Source organism: Lissotriton helveticus, chromosome 6 (assembly GCF_964261635.1).
Source record: "Lissotriton helveticus chromosome 6, aLisHel1.1, whole genome shotgun sequence".
NCBI lineage: Eukaryota > Metazoa > Chordata > Amphibia > Caudata > Salamandridae > Lissotriton > Lissotriton helveticus.
Window position 1 is genome coordinate 1,216,836,306 of NC_136067.1, and position 27,467 is coordinate 1,216,863,772.

A 27,467-nucleotide genomic window follows, 5' to 3' on the forward strand; every position below is an offset into this window, starting at 1 on the left:
TTAAAACTGTCGCACCCAGGTCCGAAGGCAATCAATACCGCCCCCCTTCATCATAAGGGGAGGGCCTCTAGGCACTTTTGCCAGCCTCCCTTCATCATCAGGGGAGGGCCTCTAGGCACTTTTGCCAGGCTGAGGAGGTCACGTCCACAGGGCTATGGAATCCTCATCCTGGAAAAGTTCAGCTCAGGCACCCAGGCGCCTGTGCATTTAGCACATGCCTAGCTCCTGTCTGCCTGAACAAGAAGAGTGTCTGTCAGACTGACCGTTGGTCAACCTGGCAAACACTCTTCTTGCTGGGAGGAAGGTGGGGGACGTGGCCCTTCAAACTATATGGACTGTCAATAGTTGACACAAACATAGCTGGACAAAATTAAGAACCACTTGATCTACCATTTGAAACACACCAAGTGCAAAATTATGTAAAAACCTCTATGTTCACATCGTTATTATATTACGATCACAACCAACACCACACTCTACTTGCCTTCACCTGGCCCTTCCTACACACCAACACTGACGACGAGCATCGACCCTTATTTATCAAAGGCACGCATACACACTTAAGACATGTAGCATAGGACATTTGAACACCAAGAAGCCCTAATGCCCCCATTGCAAGCTGAGGGGAATGTTGAAGTTAAAGTGTTGACATGGGAAAGCACAAGATTACAGTTTCAACATTGTCTCAGCCCCAGTCAAAAGTAACTTGCATATCCTCAATGATGTCATACTTATCATCCGTTGTGGGGCAATAAGTGAAGAGACCAATTCTGTCACTGAAAGCTAGTACTTAATTTTTTAGGTTCACATCCTAATGTTTTGGTGGTATCAACTCTTTCAATGCACCCAGGTGTAATTCCAGCAGAGTGTCAATCTACTGATAAACCAGAGCAGTTAGCAGCTACTAAAAGTCCTGTTCAGACTATTGCTGAGGTTCATCAAGGTATTTGTACCTCTCCTGTTTCTTCAACTGCCTCACAGCATCCGTTAAGAAGAGGAAAAAGGAGACATGGAGAAAAATGTAGTTCTGGCCCATACACTTTTACCCACAGGTTTAACATCAAAGGTATCCTGTTGATTGGATTCCGCTCTGTGAGACTCACTAATGGACCCAGTGTTTGGCTTGTTAGAACTTTTGATCAAAGATACTGTTGCTGATCTCCAGAAGAGAGAGTCAACTGAAGATATTGTGAGGGGTCTGCTTGATAGACTCTCCACCCACCCTTCCGTTATATACCATAGTGTGATGGCTACCCATGGTGGTACTTTAGAAAGTGGGGATGCTTTACCCCCTCCCCCCAGTGTACCAGCTATTCTTAATATTAGATCCAGATTGGAGGAAGGGGGTTGTGGGTACATTGTAGGGCCCTTTGCCTATGTTCCTGGCTCCTTCCCGGGTTCGGTCTCTGTTGCCCCCATAAGCATTTCTCTGTAAAGGAGGTGTGGCCGTAGTTCCGCTAATCACAAGTGTGAATCTCTCTCATGAATTAAGCATCCTATCCACCCCCACGATGAGTTCCAGGTCATGCAGATCCATCTATACCCTGTACGGACTGTGAGACTCAGAGTATGCTATTCCAACGGTCCCGAACAGTCACGGTTATCAACCTCCCGCCCAACACAACACCATTTGTTTTAGTTTTGGGATCTAGGCCCCCTAAGAAGGGTGTAAAGGAAATGTATCCCCAGCTTAAAAACAAGATCTTGCATTGTTAGAAAAGTGATTGTGGGGGTAGAAATCAATCCAGTGTCCTATAAAGTGTTGCCCCATAACAGGTTTGTGCCTTAAGCTTCTTGGCCGACAATGACTGACATTTATTTTATGGGGATGTTGTGCTAGGTTCTGAGCTGGGACCCGCTGAATTAGATAATGCCAGTTGGACTTTTGTTCCGAATGGTGGGGAATCCTGTGTTGCAATGTAGTGGGTTTGAGAAATAAATTGTTAGACAAGCTGGGGCTTGATTATATTTCAAATTTTGGGCTAGCCTGTTTACAGGAGACCTGGGATTATTCTAATACCTTTTTATTGGATAGTCAAAGTTCATTCTATGTGCCCATGGTTTCGCCTCCCTTTGTGCAGGCAAAAGGAGGTCTAATGATGGTCAGGCCTCTCTCCTTAGTGGGAGATGGGCATTAGATTATTCCGGGTTCTCCCAATCTGCAATCGGTAGAGTTTAGCCTGCCTGATGCTGATCATGTGCTGATATTCAACTTTTATAATGCTAACTGTTCAGCTAGTATCCTGGAACACATACTTCAATGCACATTTTTGAGGGTCTATAAAGATAAAATCTACTCTTTTGCTTGTTAAGTTCTCTCATGGGACTTTAATGTTCATTTATGTAAGTGTGCTGCAAAGGGGCCCTATGGTCCTGATACTTGCCTAAGAGTCAATGTCTTATACATGAACCAGTCAGGCCAAGGGGAACTCTTAGTCTCGATTATTTGTGAGTTCAATCTCTCTCTTCTTTTCGATATGATTTGCTCTTATCCCAAACCTTCAATTCTTCCCACTTTTCCTGTTCGAGAATGTTCCACAGTCATTGAATTTATCTTTATATCCGCATCCCTCAGATACATTGTGAAGTCTATTGAAATACCTCGCCTAGTCTTTGGTGACCATAATCCCATATTCTGACCACTAGACTGGCCTAAAATAACATTAGCTGCTTAGTCAGGGAGGAGGTTATTTAAAAAACATGGATAGGGGTTGGAGTTTGAAATGGAACATGGTAACAGTGCAGGATTTTAATGCCAAACTTTTTTCCTCCAAAGTTCTAGACTTCACTTTTTGTCTTAGTGAGAACTCATCTAATTTAAATATAACTAGTTCTTTTACATTCATTTCCAGAGAGATCGCCGAACTGTTGACCATTCAGAGTAAGCAAGTGAAAGTTCCACCATGTAGGTGGTTTGACAGATTTTTTTAGGGCACATAAGGAGCTAATGAAAGCGTCTAAAGCTTCCACCAGGGAGCAAAAAAAGGTCTCCCTCTGCCTACGTAAAAACAATGCAGAGGTTAAAAGTTGTCAGAATGCCCTTTAAGACGATGCTTGGTCTCAGCTCCTCCTGGCTTTTGCCTTTCTAACAGCTCTGTATTCTGGACAATTATCAATCGCCCATGCTTTTCTCAATCAGGCGAGGGCTCACTGTCTGGTCACATTTCTCTTAGGACCTCTGGAGCTGGGTCAAACATTTAGATGCATGTACCATGAAAAGGTGTCAGATTTTTCTCCTGAATCTCCCTTACAGTTAATGGGAGCCTAGAACATCGTTTTTTTCTCTTGAGGAAGTGCATGTGTCAATTCCTCAGCTGTCAAAGAACAAAGCTCTGTGCCCGGATGGATCTGGACTGACCTATTTGTTAAAAGAAAAGTGAACTGATGTTCTTGAATCCTGGTGTTATATCAGTGTCCCACACAGTTTCCACCAGCTGGAAGCAAGAACATGTGAGCATTAAATACATTGGAATTGGGAATTCTGCCTAGTAAATCCAGGTTTCATATGTATTCCCGAATACATGTAGTTTAACTCGTAATAGGAGTTAAAATGTGCAGAGAAAGTGGCCGGGATCATTAAATCCAGCCATCCGATATTTCCAAACATCCTTCCTCCTAACTCATAATCAGGTAAGAGCATTTTATTTCCCTGGCAAAACATATTAAAGTCTGAAAAGAAAAGTCAGTACAGCTTTTTTTCTCAACAGAAAAAATGAAGTTAGACTCAAGCATTTCCTGAGTTTTGGGGCTCTGACGGGATTCTTTCATCGGGGCACTAATTTTCAGGAAATGCCCTCTCCTTCGGCCATTCTTCTAAAATAAAAGCGAGTACAAGTTGTGAATGAGCGCGACGCGACAGTATGAACACACCCGAGCAGACCAGATCAAAATCAATAGAAAGGTCTACTATTTGTTCCATTGAGACTGCAAAGTAAAACAAATGTGTAAGTGGTCCCCAAACATTAACCAACATATCTGTGAGGTTCACCGCGCTCAGTGATCTCCAGGACAGATGATGGCTGCAGTGCACACATGGTCAAACATGTATATCTCCAGCGGGCTACATTTACAGTAATAAGGAGGCATGACAAATATCCCCAGTCATTTATCTCGGCTGCTTGTAATCAGTGGATGTATGACGGTACAACGCGGGTTTTACACCGCAGTACCATTACAACGAGGGTTTTACAATGCAAGTCGTTACCACAACTTGCGCTGTAGGGTGCTGGACTTAGGAATAGTAAGATTTACTATTCCAACACCAGCCTACGTACAGTAGGGAAGGTGTTGGATTAGTAAATCTACTATTCCTTAGTCTAGAGCGCCCTCCAGCGCAAGTCGTGGTAACGACTTGCGTTGTAAAACCCTTGTTGTAATGGAACTGCGGTGTAAAACTCGCATTGTAATGGATGTTCCCCGTAATCAGTCCCTGGCGTATCCAGCGCAATGGAGTTCGTTTTATTTATTTATATGTTTACTTACATGCATTTGGCCGTATTCCGTAGTTTACTACGCCCCATCCCACATCACCGCCCGGCAGCACTCCCACCACCGACCGCTACTGCCTCTCACCTCTGACTCTGAGGATTGTTTAGAACTTTGGGTAACAGAACTACAGCCTCTAGACAGGGTATTCCATGTCTGGCTCCCTTGTCGCTCCCGGCTGCACTCAAAAGAGACCTTTTCAACCATTTATAATGCCTAATGCAGCATGCCTGCTTTCGATCTATCATCTCCCTTCCTTCGGAATAAGCATAAGTGCTGCGACCCTAGACAAGAAAAGCAGCCAACAACAAAGTGCAAGAAATAATGCTTGTATTCATCTCAGCAATGGGGATTGTTCAGGTTGAATTCCGAGAATTTATTTTCATCTACTTTCCTCCTCCGGGCATAGACCTGCTCAGTGAGGTACAGCTGTTGCCCTGCGTAACAGTAATCATGGGACCCACGTCTGGGCATATCCATTGCACAACAAGCAACAAGGTGATGAAATGAATTTCTGAATTTATCACAGGCAAGACACTGTCAAACATAGTAATGGCACCACTCTAGTAATAAGGCATGACGCCAACAGACTTCACGATGCTGTAATTTGGCACTCTTGCAACCATGCACTTCCTGGGGGTGGTGTGACACTGAAACCAGGCTACACCCGACTGAATAGCCCCAATCAGGCTGATACCAGTTTTGGGATGTTTTTTTTACCAGTTCAGGAAGGAGCTGGCCTGGCAATTCAGGCTGGACTGTTCCTACTGCACAGGGTAAAGACTGATTTGAATATGGCTGGGTCCAAACTGAGGAAGCCTAGCGGGCAAAAAAACAATGGAGTGGAATGCTACCCTGAGTGATTGACAATGGTTAGACAAATTACAGGCATTCCTCATGCCATCTATTGTGCATTTCGTGTCGTGTGCTAACCCTCTGCTAAGCTGCGATCTGCTAATGCACATCCATATGCCGTCATGGGACCCAAATATTAGATCGAATTAATGACAATGCCATACATTCTGTAGGAATAAAGCACACCTTTGAAAAAGAAAAGTTCACTTTTTTATGGATGGATTGTGTATAGTTCATACAAAGTAGGTAAGCAGATCACTAACCAAGCACAGCACTTGAGTCTTGGTTGCGATAGATATAACCGAGGCAACGTGCTGCAGGATATTCCTGTTTCTGAAATTTACCTGCAGAAAACACAATACTTCAAAACATTTTCTGCAGTACAGTGAGTGGAGGTATGCACTGGAGTCTCATTTTTTATGGCACATAATGGAAAATGTGTGAACCAGACACAGAAACACAACTTAGAGCTGCATAGAATCGCAGAATGACTTAGATGATTGTATGCAGAGGCAATTGGGGGCTCAGAGCAGCTAGGCTTCTAGCTCACAAGCACCAGGGTGTGAGGAGACTTTAAAACTGCAATTGTTTCTTGCGTCGGGAGAGCAGGCTGAAACAGGAAGGAAACACAGACACCAGCAGGTAGGGGTTAGGATGGCAAAAAAGAGATGCCAGCAAGTACCGTGCTTTGTTCCTTTTATTGCCGCCTTGCTTAAATTATTGCAGGATCTTTATTGCTTCCTTGTGCTCTTGCGGTTGGCTCTTTAGTCGCTTCTGTTGTCTTGCCTTCGGCAGGCTTCCCAACCCCAAAAAAATTCAAAGAGAAACTGCACTTGCGAATCCTCTAGTGAAAATGAATGGGGAAGATTACATTTTCCACACACTGTGAACGTTTGCCTTTTTTTAAGAAACCAAGATAGTACGAGAGTGCTTCTTTTTTATCATGGTCACCCCCACTTTTTGCCATGGTACAGATGGTTTTCGACTGACGTGCACTAAGTCCCTGCTAACCATGCCCAGTGCCAGTGCTCTTTCCCTAAAGCAAGGTAACGTGGTCTAATTGTAACACAACTGACACACATTTTAGCAGCCCTCAGGTCCCTAGTAAATTGTACCCCTGGTACCTAGGGCATCAGCATGTATTATGCCACCCTAAAAGACACCCCATACTCATTGCATGCAGGCTGCCATTACAGGCTGTGTGACATGCTGCAAACTACGTTTTGAAAACAACATGGCACACTCACTGTGCGGCATGCCAAAGTCACTGCAAATAATATATGTAAGTCACCTCTACAGCAGGCCTTGTAGCCCTATGGCAGGGTGCCTTATATTACATGTGAGGGCATATCTGCATCAGCAGCTATGCCCCTTTGTTGTCTAGTTCAATTAGAGATTAAATTAAACGATGGACCAAGTGAACAGGAAAGACATCTTAAGTATATGTACGGGTCACTGGTTATTACGAGATCCCCAGCTACATGATGACTTTACTGAAACCTATGTTGTTTGGTATCAAACACTTTGTACTGTAGGCAGTACTAGATTTACTATGGCATGCACCTAGAGGGCACCTTAGAGGTGCCTCCTGAAAAACATTACAGTATCTAGTGTGCTGGCTGACTGGTATCCTCCAGTCTGCCACAAGAGACAGGTTTTTGACCCCCTGCAAGTGAGAACCCATACTCTCTGAGATCAGACACAATGCCTGCTCCAGAAGGTGTTCACACCACCTCTAGCAAGATGACTAGTGATTTACCTTATCAACATCAGGGGCTTCAAAGCCCCTGCTACCTTTGATATGCAACTCCAGCTTCCCCCAGACCTCGGAGATGACACCCCCCTGCCCTGAGGCCCATTTGGCACCAGGGCAGGCAGGACATTTATAATGCTAGTAGGAGTGTTGCACCACCAGACTATTCACACTAATAAGGTGGGATGATGTGCTCCAGATGTGTTTCACCATCTTGTTGTTGGTGGAATTATGAACTCTGGAACAAGTGTATGCCCATTCCTTACAGGAAGTAGTCATATAGGGGGTGTAGTGACCCCAAGGGTAAGTGTCCCATTGGCTAATAGCTTACACTCTCCTTAACACCCCTACATTTAGTATTTAGGTGACCCCAGATACCAGAAACTCGGAATCAGCAGCCTGAAGAAGCAGAAGGACAAAGAAGAGCTGAAGACGTGGGAACTGTGGTCCTGCATCAACTTTGGCTGGTCCACAGCTGCTGCTCTCCCGACAATCACTGATACTAACTCATCTAGAAGTGGAGCAGCCTCCCCAAACCCTTGAAGGTCTACCCAGCACTTCTACAACCCAGAAAAATGTCCCTTGGAGTGGAGGAGCCACTCCCCTGCGCCAGCAGGCACCGACTGCAGCAGCCCAATACATCGTTCTGTTGACCCCCGGGCCCACAGAGGGAGCAACACCCAAGCAAGAGGTCTCTGTGCTCTAGGAGGGCAGATCCATCTATTTGCCAAGTTTCAAGACCCCAGGACCCCCAGTAGCCGCCCTGCACCAATACCAGAGGCAGTGGCAAGTACCAAGGCTTGTTTATGGTCAGTCAGAACACCACCACTGCTGAAACTTACAAGAGCATCAAGAGATTTTGAGAGAGGCCAGCTCTATACTTAGAGTGGCCGTGCTGTGTTTCTTTCCCCTCTTCTGCAGGAACACAGAGAACTGTGAGAGCCTCTAACTCACAGACTCACCAGACAAACCCCCTCTTCACCCGAGCTCCCCAGCCCACGTCTGAGGCAACTGACAGTATCTCTGTGGTCCTGAGACACTCAAGAGCCAAGCCCCTCCTTGGGTTCTGCCGGACAGGTCCCCCAGTCCACCATGCACCCTTTTTTTACAGTTACTTTTCCCCATTAACTTTTGCGTGTAGCGTTCGAGGCTATCACCGCTGAAAGCATCTCATCACCCGGACACCCCAGGGCAGGTATACTAGAACTCTTGGTGCTTTTATGGACCTAGGCCCCATTTACCTTAAGTACAGAAGAACAGCTGGTAAGTTGTCTTTAAGTGTATCTATGCAGTGAATGTTTCTCCTGTAGGATAACATTACCGAGTTGGAGGCTCATGCCTTAAATATGACAGGTGTCATTTTCTACTCTTTCTACTGTAAAATTTGATAACTACTAAAGTACTTACCTGATTCCAATATTCTAGGTATTTCTTTTTGAGTGTCTGTCTCATCTCTTGACTCTGTGTTTAAAAATGCTTAACACTACCCTCTGATAAGCCTAAAATGCTAACCCACACTACCACAAAAGAGAGCATTTGGGATTATTAGTTGTAGGCCAGTAAGCCAATAGGGGTTGTCTGGACTTTCTACATAGTGTACCTCATTTTTCTACACTAGATTATAAAACAGCATCCTACAAAGAGCAAACTTGGCTAACTACAATTTGGTCACAAGCAACACTAATCATGTCAATATTAATGTTAATGGTATGGGGGATTTGTAAAGCACGCGGCTACTCCGAGGAGTGTCCCGGCTCTGAGAGCAAATACTCCTTGAAAAGAGCGAGCCAAGTCACTCACTCACAATCCTACAACAGCTGAATTACTGATGGAACAACCAGGTCTTAAGTTGGCGTCTAAAGCTAAGAAGTTCTGATTCATGTCTGAGGGAGAGAGGCAATGAATTCCACAATCTGCACACTACCATCTGAAAGGAGCATCCCCCTTTCTGGTCCGAAAGAATTTAGGCACCAATAACAAATGTTGGGCCGATGACCTTGAAGTCCTGACTTGAACATAGGGCGTGATTCTCTTTCTGATGTACTGAGCACCACTGTTATGAAGGGCTTTAAAAGATAGCACAAGAGACTTAAAAACAATCCTATTTTTCACTGAATGCCAGTGTAAGGTTTTCAGATGTCTCGCCATGTGGGTCCTATAGCCAACCAAAGAGATCGCTCTGGCTGCCGCATTTTGCGCGACCTGTAGGCAGCCCAGCAAATAGTTTGGGATGCCCAGATATAATACATTGGCGTAATCCAGCCTTGACATGATCAAGGCTTGGACTACCGTCAATCTATGGGACAGTGGCAGCAGTGGTAAGAAGTTCCTCATCATTTTAAGGAGCCTAAAACAAGAGCCAGCCACAGATTGAACCTGTGATTTCATAGAAAGGTCCGAATCAAGCAAGACGTCGAGATTTTTCACAATGGTGACAGGGCTAGGAGGAGAAGGTTCATCCTGAGGCCACCAATTTTGCCATTCATTGCCCGAGGTATGTCCAATAAAGATGATTTTGGTTTTGGTGGAATTGCATGACAGTTGGTTTTGTCAAAACCAATCAAACACCTTAGCCAGGCATTGGTGTATTAAACTTTCATTTAATGGATCATCTTTTTCATATGTGAACAATAGTTGAGAATCATCGGCGTAGGTTATTATAACATTCGCCCCAAGTTTCTCCACTAGGGGATCTCTCAAAGGGGTGTAACAGGTGTAAATAATGGCATGGCTTAAAGACACTTAAGCTAAAAATCCGTGCTTAGCATAGTGTGCCACCGACTCATATTTTGCTGCTTCTGTCATTGCATCCAGATGTATAATACAGCAAGTAACATTACACAGACATAAAAAAGGACCAGGACTATTGGCTTGGTCAATGGTTGTTAGTTGCATAAGATATATAAGCAACAACCATGACTTTGTTGTATATAACATTGAGAACATTTCAGTTTTGAAATGTTGAGACAGTGAAAGGACTACAAGTCACTTTGAAGTTACATCAAAGGCAGTGAAGGGAGGTACTACTGCAGAATTAAGGTGCATTTTTTTCATCCTGAGGGTGAGGGTAAAAATGGAGAGCCCGATTGGGACCCGTCTCACCACCTGCTTTTGAAAACTGCCAGTGCTGAGCACCTGCAGGACCTGGTCCACTTAAAGCCCTGGGAGTGGGGGGGGGGCAAAAAGTGTATCGCACTGGACGCCATCCGCGCCAAAGCAGTCCTTGCCTGAAACCACAAGGTGGCTCATGAAGCACCTTACCATCATCCGAGAATCACATTCACTTGAGATTTGACATCTGATTTCTAATGTTTTCATTAAGGAATTTAAGTGTGAGATTGTTGTTATTGGGAATAATAACAAAAAAATCAACATAAAAACGTTTAAAATAGTTTTTCAAGTTTACACTCAGTAGGTGCTAGAAGAGTTTTCTAACTGCAGATAATGCCAGTTCTGTTTGAGCGAAAGACTGTCTTTTTCTGGCAGGATGAGTAGAGTTTAAAAACTTTCTCGTCATATTTTTCAATTATTAGTAAAATGTTAAATGTATGCACCTTTTATATATAATTAGAAATGCATATGTACATATAATAATAAAGACACAAATACATACAACTCTAATAAAATGTCAGACCAACACACAAACACACACACACACAGACACGCTGGCAAACACACACACACACACACCCACACACACACACATTCACACAGATGTGCACCTATACACACACAAAGTAAGAGAAGAGCCTCTGCAAAATCCAGTAAATTGAGTGAAATGGTTTGAACATCATCATGTGGCATAAATGGTATATTCTTTCCTAGGTTTTACCATGTGTTTCCCGCCAAAATAAAAATCAGAAATCAAATGGAGTTTTTCACCCATCCATATTCAACAACTAGATAAACTGTAGTTTTGATGGCGTGCCTTTTAGAGAAAAGCGACATGGAATATCTCAACTAACTTTTCAACGTTGCCTTTCATTGCCCAATTTTTCCTTGCTTAGTTAAGTGCTCTTTAGAAAGCTTGCGGTTTTCATGCAGTAAACAACTCCGTGGAACAAACACAGGTTGTCTCTTGTGTCGCTGTTGTGCCTGAAAATGACTTCGGTCAGACTACGTGTCTACGTCGTGTTTTGGTACCAGCTGCACGCAGAGCATGGTGTGAATGCCCACGGCTTTCAAGGCGCTCGGTGAAGCCCCGAGAAAGTATAGACTGGCCCGCGAGCAACCTATTCTGCAGCGCTCTCAGCCACCAGGTTACCAAAACCTAAAATGGTGGCTGGGCAGGTGCTGAAACCCCCTATAATCCCTTTGGGCTCTCTTTCGCAATTGGGCTGCTTTTGGGCTATCCCAAATCAGCCCAAAACAGCACAACATGGCTGCCGCCATCTCACCCCCCTCCCAATCTGCCCGGGGGGCAGATCTCGAGGCTCGGCTGCCCCCCAAAACCCCCTTGTTGGTGCTGCGGTATCTTTCAGCCTACGCTGTGCGTGCCACACCTGATCATTGCTGACTTCTGCCATTATGCCAAGTCCTCATTTATTCCATTTTACTAATTAAATCGTATTAACCTCTAGCTTGGAAACCTAGACATGGTAATTTCACAACCAGCAAAGTCCTGTGGTTAGAGTCTTTAACTTTATAAGACACTGAAGGGACCGAACACGACGCTGGCACGGATAAAAAGAGCAACAAAAATGAAATTAAAAAAAGAAATTAAAATAGACGAAACAGACAAACTGTTACACAGCATGCGGGAGGTGGGTGGTGGAGGGAGAGAGTACAGTCCAGCCACAACAAAGCATTTCCTCTCAGCAACGCTTTCATGCCAGCTCCGGCCACACGAGGTTTAAAATTAACACAGAAAAAACGTATAATGGAGAAATTACTTGTTTTTCAAAAGCGGTTGGCACCAGTCTTCTTAACTCTGAAAGGCTGTTGTTGATGCGGTCTCTGCGCCTTTTTTCGATTATCTGTGGAGAGAACAAGCACACAGGAAAGGCTGTCAGGACACATAGGCAGGAATTCTTAACAATATTAAATGTCTGTTGTGGTTATTGGTGGGAATGTGTCTTGCTTGCGTAACTTACACCTCGCCTTTTCTTCCTCGCCATGGTCTGAGAGGTGCTAGTTGGGGAGTTGGAGCGCACTGCAGAGCTGCTGCTTTGCCTGTGAAATAGCAAAGAGAGTGGTGTCAGGTGTGCAACAATGACGTATTCCAATCAATGACGCTACAGAAGAGGCCATTGGACATGGTGGTGGTGATGACATCTCTTTTAGCCTTTTGCCACAGTACAGGCAGCTAGGTCCATCTGCAATACCACCTCAGTGTTCATGTGACACTGCAGACCGCTTAACCCAGTAAACTGACCTTTCACACACAAATCCCGCCAAATAATGCAGATCCGCGCCATTACACTAAGCAGTTGTGTACTGCGTATCTGGTTTCAAAAGATTGTTTCAGTTCAAAATCGCACCACAGGGCCCCAGAGAGTACACTACAAAACAAGACATGCCCTGCGGAGTGCAACCAACAAGTAGAAATGGACAAAGACAAATCACAGAGCATCACAATAAATTCGCAATCAGGTGGGATTTCCATGTCGCCTTAAGAGTGAGTGTGTGAGCTCTACGACAAATGCCTGCTCTCTAGTGGAAAATAACTTTGCCCTAATGTCAGGGCACTGGATATGTGCTGCAGTGGGGGACCAAATATTATGGCAAAGATGATGAGATTATGCTGCAGGAAAAGGTAAATCATACCACATAATGGGGCACATTCTGTGGCTGTATTATTTCACTATTTTGCCGTTATAACACACATTAATGCTCTCTGGGCAAAAGTTACAACACATTAGTATCAATTGAACACCTGAATAGTACAATCCACATTTGTGAAGTGACCTGTTAACCTTTGCAGAGGGACTGCTACTGTGTGGCATCATAGGTGGCATTTTCATAACTTTAGATCTCTTTTGGGGAAGAACATATTTTAGGTTGATATCTGCAAATTATACAGCAAATGCAGTAGCAGAATCACACAACTCCAGTCGCCAGCCTCTTGCAGTGGGTATTAGTTTTGTTCAAAGCAGGGGATTGGCTCACTTTTCCTTGTTGAGAGATCACTATAATGACCATCCAGTTCGAACAAATTCTTGAGTTAGAATATCACCCCTTATATCTACCAGTCTGCATCTGGCCTATCTCCTGCCCAAGTGAAAGCCGCTATGAGGTTCTTGCCTAAAAAGATAAGCACTAGCAAAGCTAAGAGGTCTGACATTCGCTTTAGGCCTTTTGAATTTGTCATCACTTGTTTTGGTTTTCATGTTTTTTGGAAATCGTTATAGTTGTGGGAGCTGCTGGTCTCTCGCAATTTAAGAAAAATAAAAACATTGCCAAAATGTTTTTTTCCTATAAAAATGCACGCATTGCCACCGTAGTTCCAGGTACTTAAAGAAACGACTTTGGTTGTGCGTCTTCTCCTTCTGAAAGAGCAGAAACTGTCACTGGCAGGGAAGTTGGCAAATGGCTGAAATGGGCTGAACCACTGTCCCTTGCTATATGCTATAGGGAGGAATAAAAATGTGACTGACAAAAACAGACTAATGGATGAAGAGGGATGCCTGACAATCTCTATAAGCAGGTCTAAGATAAAAGTAATTTTTGTAAAATCAATAGGTCTTGGCTAACACCAGACATAAAAACCTGGGATTGCCTTGCTTTGTTTAGAAGAGCTCCACTTTGGTAGAGATTGTCGATCGATTCTGCCTTTCCTTTCAATAACAGAAAAATCTATGTGTAAAGTATGTTACTTGCTATATCATATAATAGTTGGTGTTGCATGTATCATATCCCCTAGAAATGAGGAGAGTGAAGCAACACCACTAAGACTGCCTACGCATCAGTCAGGAGGTTACCAAGGCCTTCGCTTTTCCGAAGAGGATCCTCTGTTTTGACAGAGACTATGGGACACTCCAGAATTAGTGGTCTATCGCTCAGCACTTGAAGAAATCCCTTCATTAGATACGCAGCATAAAATCCCATGGATCAATAAAGTGCGCTCATTGATGATGATGATCGGCTTGGAAGAACAATACAAAGATATATAGATGTCTTAGCCAATATCTAAAGAGCTGATAAAAGAACTATGTGATGGAAAAGGAAATTACCAGTCCCAAACTTGGCTGCCTAACCACAACTTTCCTGGATTTTGAATGTACCGACTTTTTGAATATTTATTTAATTTTATCACAAATCCTGCTGCTAGACAGCTTTATGTTAAAAATGTAGATACGCCATTCTTTCTACTAATAGTTTTTGTTCTGAATGGGATAAAGCCATACTTGTCCAGCTTGTAGCATGTCCAGTGAACGGGTGGCCCACGTACTATTCTTCTGTACTACTTTTACTACACCTAGGAGGTAGTGGATAACCTCGATTTGTCGATTCCAAGGAGCTACATAACATGCAGTGGCCCTAAAAATATTCAGGAACAGATACCAGCGAAGCAATTGTACGCTGTCTCGCTAAGTTCCTCCTTTGTCTTTGGCATATGAGGACGTAGTTTATGGACATGCTGGATGCATATGAAACAGTGCTTGAAATGGGAAAATAGAAGTGCAGGTACTCTATACCAGAGTACCTGCTTGTTTCTGAGAGGAGCCGGTACTCCCCAATTAAATGTATTATGTCACGCTCGAGAAGTGCCGGTACTCTCCCTCTCAAAATAAAAAAGTGCGGTACTCTATACCGGACAGTACCGGCCTATTTAAAGCACTGATATGATCAGAGAAAATTGGTAGCAGTAGTATGGAGATATTCAGCACCTCCCAACAACACACACAGGGTGAGTACAAACAACTTCAATGAGAAGTGTGCCCCACAGGTTAAACACTAAGCTACCATAATAGTGTATAATATGTATGGAAAGAGAAACTGCTTCACATAACAATATTATGCAGATGCGCCCAGAGCACTACAAGTCCTTGTGGAGGTCTGCTTCTGAGAACAGGTCTATTTTTATTGATGAAAGTCCAATGATCCAATATTGCTTGCATTTACTATGAACTGAAAGACAGCCAACACGTGTTTCGTCTTAGACGACTTTTTCAAAGCATAATATGTCAAATAAACTGGATAGTCAGACACTCTTCAAGGGACCGGTAAGGTCAATCGGAATCTCAATTCTGCAGTGAGCTGTCTCACTTCTAGTACCAGCTATCAGGTTATGATAAGCCCATCTGCTTCAACCGTAATAGAATAGTGTCCGCTCAAGCAGGTACCAGTCCCTTGAAGAATTTCTGCCTATCCAGCTCATTTTACATATCAAGCCTTGAAAAAGGCGTCTAAGACGAAACATGTGTCAGCTGTCTTCCAATGTGTATTAAATGCAAGCCATATTGGGTCGATGGACTTTCATCATTAAAAACGGACGTTCTCTCAGAAGCAGACCTTTACAAGAACTTATAGTGCTCTGGGCGTATCTGTATAATGCTGGCTACATAGGAGGTTTAATTATATTCATTCTTTGGATACTTTGTATTATATTTATTATACTTAGGAGAGGAACTGCTTTAACCTTTGTATTGATTGTTTTATCATATTTTTAAATCTTAATTATGTGTTTGATCAACTGCATTGAATCGATTATGTTTTTTGTGTGATGATGAAACTTTTTTTAATTGATTGATTTGTCTTTTATGGGTTTGAGTAACCGAAATAAAGTCTTTATGAAAGGCAATCTACACCCATTGTTGTGCAACTCATTGCAAAAATAATATCACTAACATGCTTCTGCAGCATTTCGGAGGCTTGCATTGACTGGTTGAACAACTGCACATAATCTGTATAGTACCACATTCAATGCATGTTTGCAGATACTGTTTTTGAGCACTGAAATTTAGATGTTTTTTGTCTCGCACACAGTGCATGATGCATGAGGTAATTTCTACCTTTGTTATAACGTTTATAAAATGTAATTTGCCTCCAAAAGGAACTTGCAGATCTGAAACTTTTTTAGGAAAAATGCAAAATAAATAAAATTAAAAAAACTGGCCGGGACAAAAGGCACAACCAGAGGTATGCATTAGCAAAAACCAGTGACAAAGTCAGAGGTGGGCTTTTACCCTCACACGAGTTTTAGTGCCCTTCCAAAGTCCAGACGAGATCCAATCTGATCTCGTTATGGTGAAAGACTCACTCCCAATTAATTGAAATTGTTAATATTAGTAAAAGTACAACTTTCACAATCTTTGTACATTTTTAAGAGAGGTGTCATCAAATTCAAAGAGGCGAGCAAGTTCCAATCGAAAGGTGTGGCAAAGAGAGCCAACATTCAAGCCAACATTCAAGCCAACATTCAAGTCACACAATTCCAAAAGTCCCCTTCAGAGGACACGTAACTGGGCAACTTTGCTAATAAATTTGACTAGACTATACCTAAGGGTGTTTCTGTCATCAAACAATTAATATTTTCAACCTGCTGTCAACGGGAACATTAATCTCCGGCTTTTCCCCACATCTTTTCATATAAAGAGATTCAGATATTTTTAGGTGCTGCTACCGGCCAAGCAAATGGAACTTTGCATCCCAAAATAACGAAAACACTTGTTTCAGAGTAGTCGTTATGAATTCTGCAGCACACATGTACATCCTAGGATCCTCCCCCTCAGCTTGGGACGACTCCTGGTGGCCCTCCGCTCTGGGCACAGCACCCACACCCACAGACCATGCACGTAACCTTTGCTTCATTCATCACTCCTCTCTCTCAATGTCCAGACAAGTCAACGCCGTATCGTCCTCCTGCTTCAACGTCCTTCGCATTCTCAAAAAGATCTTCCGCTGGATCCCCCTCGAGACAAGAAAGACTGTCACCCATGCACTGGTCACAAGTCGACTAGATTATGGCAACACACTCTACACCGGAATTACAACAAAATTACAGAAAAAACTACAGCGCATCCAAAACGCGTCAGCGAGACTCATATTAGACATCCTGCGTCAAGAGCACATCACCAGACACCTGAAAGACCTCCACTGGCTTCCCGTCAACAAAAGAATTACTTTCCGCCTTCTCACCCACGCACACAAGGCCCTTTATAATCTAGGACCCGAATGCCTCAACACTCGTCTGTCCTTCTACAATCCCACCCGCCAACTAAGATCATCCAATCAAGCCTTCGCCGCGTTCCCGCGCATCCGAAAATCCACCATGGGTGGCAGATCCTTCTCCTTCCTGGCTGCCAAGACCTGGAACTCACTCCCCACCCACCTCCGCCTTACTCAGAACCACATTTCCTTCAGAAAAGAACTGAAAACCTGGCTTTTCGACAAATAATGTACCCCTCCCTCTAGCGCCTTGAGACCCTCTGGGTGAGTAGTGCGCTATATAAATACCTGAACTTGAACTTGAACTTGGGTTAATAATTCAGTTTCTTTAGTTGACTATTCATTCCACATCCACGATTAGCATATAAGCAAGATTTTTGTGTTTTATGATTTTAAGAATTCAGTAATAAAACTTCATAACATTTTGGGAATAACATTTGCCTCTTTAGAAGTAAACCTCAATTTCCTAGACAAACAAACCCAAAGTTGAATTTATAAATTCTTGCTACTCAGATAGTTTGAATCAAAATACTTCAGATGTGTAAATTCCCATCTTTAAACAAACCAAGATATATGGTTCCAGCAAACAAGGAAAGACCAGAAAGTGGGCAAACCCCCCTCTCAAAGCCATGTCACAAGGGCAGAAGGGACTGCTTACACGACAAAGCAACCTATGACCGCGAGACAGCTCCAAGCAATACTAGTAGTCTAATTATGAACTAAGTAAAATTGTTTATATTGAAGCATGGACAGTTAAGAGCGATCACAGGCGCAGCTAAAAGAGGACTTTACTAAACACACACACTGATGGATCAGAAAAGCTGTAGTTTGTATACCAAGCAAAAAACAACTTAATTTTTTTTTAATTTCTGTAATTTTTTATTGTAGAAAAAATATATATTTACATGGAGCATAACATATACATGGGTGGAGGAAAGAAAGAAGAAGAGGAAAGAGAAAGAAGAAAAAAGAGAAAAGAGAAAGCGGGGGGTGGAGGGGGGGGACTGGTTCATTTCCAGCTTCCAGTCTTATTGGAGTAAGTCCAATTTCCAGTCGTTCGAGCGCTGCTTTGACGTTTAGTCCTCCGTCCCATGTTGCATTGATTGTCATACTCGGTCCCACACCCCGGCTGCATGCGGAAGAGATAGAGAGAGGAGAGAGAAAAAGGAGCAGTGCGGGTTTCTGGTGTATGCACTATCCGGAGGTCTGCTGCTCGGCTGTTGCTAGTAGGTGTCTGGCCGTGCTACCTATGGTGGTTTGTGCGACGAGAGGTAATTGTCTAGGGACTCCCACATACTTGACTGCCTGTGTGTTTTGGGTGAATGTTTCGCTGTGATGGTATCCGCCCCTCGTAGGAAAGTGACCCAGTTGAGCCATGCTTTAGGCGTGGCTTTCCCTGTGTCCTTCCAGTTGTACAGAACTGTTTTGACTGCTGCTGTCAGAACCCCGAAGACCTGAGACGCTACATGCAAAAACCACAGACAGAAGAGATGGATACAAAACCCCCAGGCGCAGCCAAGAGATGCGCCTCACCAGATGAGGCCGCCCAATCGGAGTAAAGTTCACCCGGAACAGGACAACACAACTCTTAATTTTTTATCAAGGTCTTCTCAGCTATCATTGCAGGACTGTAGCCACAGGCAGTTTTCAAACACTCTGCTCCATAATGCACAGGATCCCAGAAGTCAGTCCAGAGGATGATACTGCAACTGTACACAAACATATATTTTTTCTATAGGTATGTCTTGAAGAAATATTTAAGGTTGGACCTTAAAGTAGTACGGGTCACTGGCCCTGTAAGCTGTGTTAACCAAATGCATTTGTGGTATTCACTGACAGCATTGCTCAATTAGTTCCAGTGGCTTTCGGGTAAACATTTTTGAGGATCAGGGCTTATCTTTCATCCTCAGAGTTTGACCTAGAGAAAGAGAAGAACTGCAGAAAAGGGAGAAAGAACACAGAAAACAAATGAAGGAAAAGAATGACAAGAGAAAAAAAACTGGGATAAAAAAAGACACTGCACAGATTAGAAAAGGAGATAGGAAGTGCAGGGTGGTGGAAGAAAGGCATGCAGTGGAAGCTCAATCTGGGCACAATGATGGTAAATTAATGGTGAGATGTTGGAACGCATGAGAAACTGGAGTGATGTTTAGTACAAGCTTAAAACGCCAAGTCACAGACTTGAAGACCATGCACGTGAAATATCTAAAGGACATTATCTTTCCAAGAATAAGGAACCAAATGCACATCAGAGCGCTTCACAACCCCGCCAAGGGGTGTGGGGTAGGGAAGGACTGTAAATAATGCAAAAAAAAAGCTACTCCATCTACCACTCAGTAATCCTTTGGGCCTTGCAAAGGGTAAGAAAGCAACTTATAAATGCAATCCAGAACAATACAATACAAGATACAATTGTAATTATAGGTGTTAATACTCTAATAACAGCATGCACTGCCCCGTTGACATTCTTTTCTTTGTTTCAAACTGCAAACTGAACTTTAAATTCAATGTAAGGTTATTTTGTGGGTTTGCTACACAGAAAACAAATTTTGACATCCTGGGATACAATTAGCTCGTAGCTTGTTCCACAGATATTTAACATGCTCTTCAGCAAGGCATTAAACATGTTTGAGAAAACTGTGGGAAAACCAAAAAGATCCAAAATGATGTCATCATAAAAAGACGTTCCCCTCACAGATTTTTTAAAACACAGGGAAGTGTTACTAAAAATAATAACAAAAACCACACAAGAAACCCGCACTTAATCTGTATTGCAGACTCTGGCTAGAGATTGGTGGACAAGCCACCCGTTTCATAAGGAGAGCCACGGCAGCGATAATGCATGGATCTGGCTTCACGCATAAGAGCCAATGCACAAGCCGAGCCATCGAAAGTAGCTACAAAACATATTGTCACTTTCTTCTTTGCATTTAATTAAAACTGCAAGTTCTGTGTAACTAGAGGAAATGCGCTTTTCACATTCTACTCCTGCCTATACTGTGTGACAGAAGCTCTTCTTTATTATGTAGGTCACTACTTGCCTTTTTTCTTTAACCAAGCTGCATAATGCAGGTTGGGAGGCCAGTGCTTTGGTTAGTCTGCGGCACATCCTTTGCTTTACCCCTAGTGCCAAGCCAGAGCTATACGTTTGGCATGAATCACCCTCTCGCCTCCCTGGGCTTGCCCACCAGTATGCTCTGGACTCAGTGCTTAATTTGTATAAAAACATACATGCCAGGGCCCTGTCAGGGGCCCACTTCTGCTTGCACAGCCCATTGCCGCTCTCAGTTCTGCCAATTACAGTAACAACCAACTACTAACCGTCAGCTTCGTTATAAGTGTGACAATTCTATTACAGGCCCCCAATCCTACAAGAATGGCTTTGGCAGCAGGTATGAGTCATTTTTAATGTATATTGAATTAATAAACAACTGTTGTTGTGCCAAATTAGACAATGACTGTCATAAGTGCCAGTGTTGGCAATTAAGTGCCAGTGCCTAGCACAAGATCCCACTGGCTCAAATTAAGCACTGGCTCTGGCAGAGTTTGGCAGAAACCTGAGTCATCACTTGCTTTTGAGGCCACAGGCCATAATATCTCTGATATGTGAGGCTCAGGGGCCCCTCAGCACTTTCCGCCCATGGACTCCATATTTTTGATGCTGCTATATCCCACCCACTGGTAGGTAGGCATTGGACAGGATGTGCTCATGGATGTCGCAGCTCACATTCAGACCGGTTTTGATCAGCTTGCATACATGCCAGGTAGCCTTTTCTGAGCAACTCTCACGCGGGCCTTTCTTCGCCCCTTCCTATATATACACCCTGCTCCCCTTCACTGGTGAAGTGCACTGTGATGGCATCGCCTCTGGGATCTGAGCAGGCGTCTGTAGGCATGACTGCACCAAAACTCGACAGTCAACCAGAAATATGACGCAACTGGTGTCACAAACACGCCACGTTTCGTATTCTGGAGTTAATGTTGTCAGACCAACATCTTTCAAAAAGTTGTGCATTCTGGGAACACTTGTGAAATGCATGAGCGGTAGGCTGAACACAATTCTACTTTCTTGGTTTAAACTAATCTAAATATTTTATTGAGTGTACAATTAGCCCACTTTGAAGAGAGGTAATCATGTCACATAAGCGCTTTACCTCTAACTGAGCTGGGAAAACACCCTGATGATTTGGGGGAACTCACCTTTTTGGGGCACTTTGACTCAGTTGGTGACGCGTTTTGCTTCTCCCCTTTGCACTAATATGCTGGTTGGCTCTAATTGGTCGGAACGTGCTCTGCTCAGTTACATTTTTGCCTGATTGTGAAGATGTTTTCCAATTTCTGACTTGTTGTAGCCCCTCAAAATAGACAATTTAATGTGTGGTGGATGCAATCATATTACTATTTCAGTAAGGATTTTTTTGAAAAGCCTGGTTTAGGATTCTCGATGACAGTTCATTTTGTCCCACCGCGCCTGACTTTTCATAAGATACTGTCAGAAACCCAGTGTTGGACCGGGACAGGGAATAGGCCCACGCACTATAATAAAAGTGGTCCCAATTGCTAAATGAGCTGGCTAATAAACGCGGCCCTTGTTTGTAAATTGGAGCATTTAAAGACATGTTACATAGATATTTTGAAAAATATTGGAGACTGCATGCATTTGTCCTTGCCGCAGACGATGTTTGTCATAATATCAAGGAAATCACCTGTAAAATCTGACCCACCCAACCATAAAACAGGGACTCAAACAGCACAAAAAACTGCCCACACAGTGACCTGTCAGATCAGCCCATTGGACACTGCCTGATTGCCCTATAGGTCAGTCCAACCCTCTGAAAAGCCCTAGACAATGTTTTATGTTTGCAGGTGGCAAAATGGCTGAGTGAAATGCTGGCTACTGACATCTGCTTTGACCAGCAGGTCATCCGTTTGCATCTTAGCCAGGCCACCTGAGCTTCCTATCCTTCCAGGTTAGTAGTATGAGTACCATTATATTTTGCTCTAGTAAAACATAAACAACGTAAAGTAAAATGTCCATTGCCATGTGCTGCCTGGGGTTGGGTTCACAACCCGCTGTGGGCATCCAACCGCACTGAGTGTAGGGCATTTGGCACAGTGCGGCATGCGGCCAGACCATGTGCCCAACCTCACCCCACACTCTGCAATTGGACATCTTAATTTACGTTAAAAAATAATACATTTGGACTGGACAGAGGGCTGTAGGGGACCCACAAGGTCCAGGGAGTTAGGCTATCCCTACCATTCCCCCTTATAACTTTTTTATATACTTTCCAGAACACGGAGACCGAGTCCCCCATGTCCTGAAATGGAAGCCGCAACATTTCTCCTCATGTTGTGGCCAGCCAGTCAGAGTGAGAGCTCCTGCAGGACACACAGGAACCTCTTGCTGCCATAGGAGCAAAATGGCCGGAAGGAAAAGACCCCTCAGCGCATCAAATTGCTCTAGTACTTAAAGTTGTGTGCTCACAGGACCCTTGCAAGAGTCCCGTTAAGACTGCTGCCCAGATATGCATCAAATTTTCGCCTTAATTTCTCAAAGCTACTGAATGGATTAACACCAAATAACAAAAAGCATGTTTTCTGCATACAGATCTAGCTTCCTGCCAACTATGGTGCAATTCTTTTCAGCCGTTTGGGCTGTAGCTCTTTTCTAAATTCAGAATGGATAGTGCCTGGAGAAATAGCATTTTGGGACCACCCTTTTTTCTTGGCCCCCCATTTACTGGATACCCCAAAAATTTCCAGGAAGAGCTGAAGTAGATGAGCTTTTATTTTGAGAAAGTTTCAAAAAGATTTGTCAAACGGTGCCAAAGGTATTAACAAACCGAAAAACGCTCTTCCTGTGGGGGTAACTAGGTCCTAACTAAAATTACAGAGAGTAATATAGATATATATATCAGAAATTAATTAAGGGCAAGGGCTGCCGCCGCTGAAAGTGCAGACAGAGTGGGTCCGTTTAGGCTTGTAACTTGTTAAACCTAACGGAACAACCAGGTGAAGCGAAGTGTGCTACATATAAAAAAAATCTGGGATGAATGGTTTTAAGCCCACTGGAGGGTGAGACCTATAAATAATTTCCCCCTGGAAGGATAAATATGAACTGAAATGACTGTTTGGACTCATGCATTGAGGAGGATCCAAAGGCTGAATGGTGAGAGAAAAATCGGACAGCAGCGTGCCACAAATAGAATGAACTACCAACATTACGTTGCATGTCAAGAGTGTTAATTTTATGGACATGCTTAAAAACTCACCAATATAGAGGACTTTTTCAGCATTCTTATTGTTATTGTTTAGTGATCACAAACAACCCAACTGAACTTGTAATATCACACCTGTGCGCAAGGTCCAGGCGGAACGAAACGCATCAGGGAATCATTGTGATCAATCACTGGATTTGAATTAAGTTAATTAAGGAAACAAAAAGCCAGACTGGGAGTGCAACTCTTGTTGAGATGGAGATTTGTATACATAGATATATATGTGTGTGCGTATATATATATATATATAATTTACTATGGAAACTAGGTCCTAACTATAACTACCGACCGCCAGCAGGTAATATAAATATATATATTTAACCCAGTGGTAGACACCACAGGGTAGTTACATTTCTAAAGGAAAAGCATTTTTGTGTTGAGAATAACTTTGGCTCTGTTTGACATCTTTGATGACATCATCCAAGTTTCTTTTGCACACATTGCTCTATAAACGGGTCTAGCATTAGAGCTATGAAAGTAAAAGGAAAACAGTGCAGAATAATATGAAGCATCATTACTGCTGTCATACATACAACCCCGTAGGTAAAGTAAGCTTGTGCTGTGGCTAACACTGACCCTATACCATATACTTCATCGATAGCCAAGTTGATATTGACCACGAACCACAGATACAAGAGTAACCTATCCTGCACAAGGTGTTCAATCTGTATACAACTGTTCATAGGAAACCAAGTTCCTCCAGATAATGAAGCCTTGTTACATAACTAAAGCCCTTCTATGGACAGTCTTTACTTGTATCAAACCCCTGATAGTCGCTGGACCTACATTTAGAAAAGAAGCGGATATAAGTAAAAAAATGGTGACTGTTAACACTGTCTGCTACATAAAAATAGTTTACTTTTACTACACTGTTTGTAGACATTGAAAATCCCCTGAGGAATACACCAGAATATTAAAAAGTATCTACTAAAAACAGTGTACACTCAATGCAAAACTTGTCCAAAGAGCGACTATGCACTTACAAAAACTAGGGTCTGAAGGTGCTACAGATCATACCACCTGCAGCTTTCATACTGTGGTGCAAACTTTACAGACAGCCCATCCTCTAAAGCAAAGAAGCATATGAACATAGGGTAGTACCTGGTGCACACAGTCTTCTATGTTAAGTAGAAATTGTCATGCTGAGACAGTTCTGTCTAATAACTCAAGGCTGTTTACAATACTTAGTATGTAATATGTAGAATCATTGCCCTGCTGGAAACTTTTTTCTGCAGTACTGAAATAGTTGTGTGGAACATAATGAACACAAGTCATCAACTGTCACCTGGACACGGAGTTATTCTTTAATACAAAGATGTATAACATGTTAAATACCTCTACACGCCTATGATGCTTTAGGACCACATGAAATTTGTAAACACACCCATTTGCTGGACACGGGCTGTACAAAATTAAGTAGGAAAGCAAATTGGTAGTTACTCCCCACTATGTAAATTAAAAAATAAACTAACACACTCATTGGATGATGTCATCAGTGATGTCATCAATGATGTCGTTTGAGATGTCTTTAATGATGTTATGATTGATGTCATATAGGATGCCTTGAGTGATGTAATATGTGAGGTCATAAGCAGTTCATGGGAGGGGCGCAAGTTATAGTTAGCTATGCTAAATATAACTGGTGAATTGCTGTGTTTTTAATTCAAAATGTTGTCACTGACATATTCACCTAACTATAACGTTCCTTTAACCTTTGGTTTTTCTCAGTGAATTTATCTATATATCTCTCTCTCTATGGTGTTGTATTTGCATTTATATAGCGCGTACTACCCCTGATGAGGTGTCAAAGCACTTTTTCATCAAGTAGTGTGCTACACAGGAACCCATAAAGGATTAGTGGTGAATTAGTATAGTGAAATACGAAAGTAATTTGAGTGGTGGATATGTTAGTCAGTTATTTGGATTCAGAAGGATAGTAGAGGGATAGAAGAGGGAACAATGATTGCATTTCTATAATGCTTGCTACTCCTGATGGGTTGTTGAAGCCCTTTTTTGGTGAGTAGCATGCTACTTCAGAACCCATAAAGGATTAGTCTGGATTGAGAAGGATGGCAGAGGGTTAGAAGAAGAAAAAAGGTTTGTTTTTATATAGCGCTTGCTACCCCGAAGGGGTGTTGAAATTTTTTGGGGGGCGAGTAGCACGCTACTCCAGAACCCATAATAGATTAGTGGTGAAATAGTATAGTGAAATATGAAAGTCATTTGAATGGTGGATATGTTAGTCAGTTATTTAGATTGAGAAGGATAGCAGAGGGATAGAGGAGGGAAAAAGGTTTGCATTTATATAGCGCTTGCTACCCCTGATGAGGTCATGGTATTTAGGGTACTTTCTCCGTAATGCTGCACTTTTTTCTAAGCATAAAACCAAACGACAATCAGTTGCGGCCACGCCCCCACGCCCCAATGGACGGACCGCGCCTGCCTGACCCCTTGGGTGCAGTATATATGGATCTGTGCCTGATGGGTCAGAAATGTCCAAAAAGCAGTTTTGTTCCAGGTGTGAGGATCCATGGATCCATACACCCATTCATGGTCCCACTTACACACACTCAATTATACTCCCACACTACCACTCATGCACCCACTCATTTACCCATATAGGCACTCACACACCCACTCACAGATCCGTACAGCAACTCACACATCCACTCACTGAGCCATTCAGCCACTCACACACCCATTCACAGACCCACAAAGGCACCCACACCCCCCCTCACCCTTGAAACCACTCACGTACCTAGTGACACAAAAACCACTCACACACCCACTCACAGACACATACAGCCACTCACAGATCCACACAGCCATTCACACATGCACTGACACACCCACTTACACACTCCCACAACCATTCTAACACCCAGGTTTCAGGGACGTTAAAGTTACGAAATAGTATTAAAAACATTAGAAATTCACTGAAAAAAACAAAGGTTAGAGGACGATATAGTTAGGAAATAACATTAAAAAGCTGTAGAAATTCACTGAAAAAAACAAAGGGAACAACAAATATATAGTTAGGAAATAAAATTAAAAAACCCTTAGAAATTCACTAAAAAAACAAAGGTAACAGGGACGTTATAGTTAGGTTCAGATTTTACATAGAGAAAACCATAGAAATTCAGCAGTTATAGTTATCTCAAGTAACTATAACTTGTGCACTAAGGTACCTATTACTCGCGCCCTTGCCATGCACTACTATTGATCCTACATATTGCATCAATCATGACATATTCTGTGACATCACGATAATATCACTGCAACATTTTCAGTGAAGCTAATGATGCGAAAACTGTGCAAGGTGGGGTCAGCAATATTTACCTTAGGGCACGAGTTATAATTACTTGATATAACTACAACTGCTACATTTCTATGGTTTTGTGTGTGTAAAATTTGAACCTCACTATAATGTCTCTGTAACTTTTGGTTTTTTAGTGAATTTCTAAGGTTTAAAAAAAAAATCTATTTCCTAACTATAATGTCCCTGTGACCTTTGTTTTTTGCTGTGACTGTACACATATATATATATGAACAAACCACCAACTCCAAAAGAAACTCCTATGAATAAGGCCGCGGACATCAGGCAGTCGGTATAAGACTTCATTTTTATTAAAACAGGTCACCCTCGACCTCAAGACACGAGATACGCGTTTCATCCTCCATGAGGCCTTTGTCAATCACATATAGTGTGTGTGTGTGTGCGTATAATCGCTCATAACTAGTAAGACTAAATAAACATATCAATGTGGTGAGACTTTCCCTACCACTTCAATGGAATAGATCCCATATATGATTAAGTCTGCCCCTGCCTATATGACTAACGAGTGAAGCGTCAGACACCGAACAGAAAAATCCAGCCATCTTTTTTACGATAAAAACTGACATATAAGGGATTTCATTGGAAACTCTATGCATATCCGTTGGGGATTTTGAAGATTCTCCCGGACTCTGGTATTGTGTGAATC

General features: G+C 42.8%; 1 protein-coding gene across 1 annotated transcript in view; it reads right to left on the minus strand.

Moving 5' to 3' along the window:
• HEY2 (hes related family bHLH transcription factor with YRPW motif 2) overlaps positions 1–27,467 on the minus strand; it is a 59,974-nt gene that overhangs the window by 25,726 nt on the left and 6,781 nt on the right. Inside the window, exons 2-3 of the mRNA XM_078646958.1 lie at positions 12,187–12,265; positions 11,986–12,069 (exon numbers count right to left, since the gene is read on the minus strand). Of these exons, the coding sequence (XP_078503084.1) occupies positions 11,986–12,069; positions 12,187–12,265 (163 nt within the window). The remainder of the gene's footprint in view (positions 1–11,985; positions 12,070–12,186; positions 12,266–27,467) is intronic.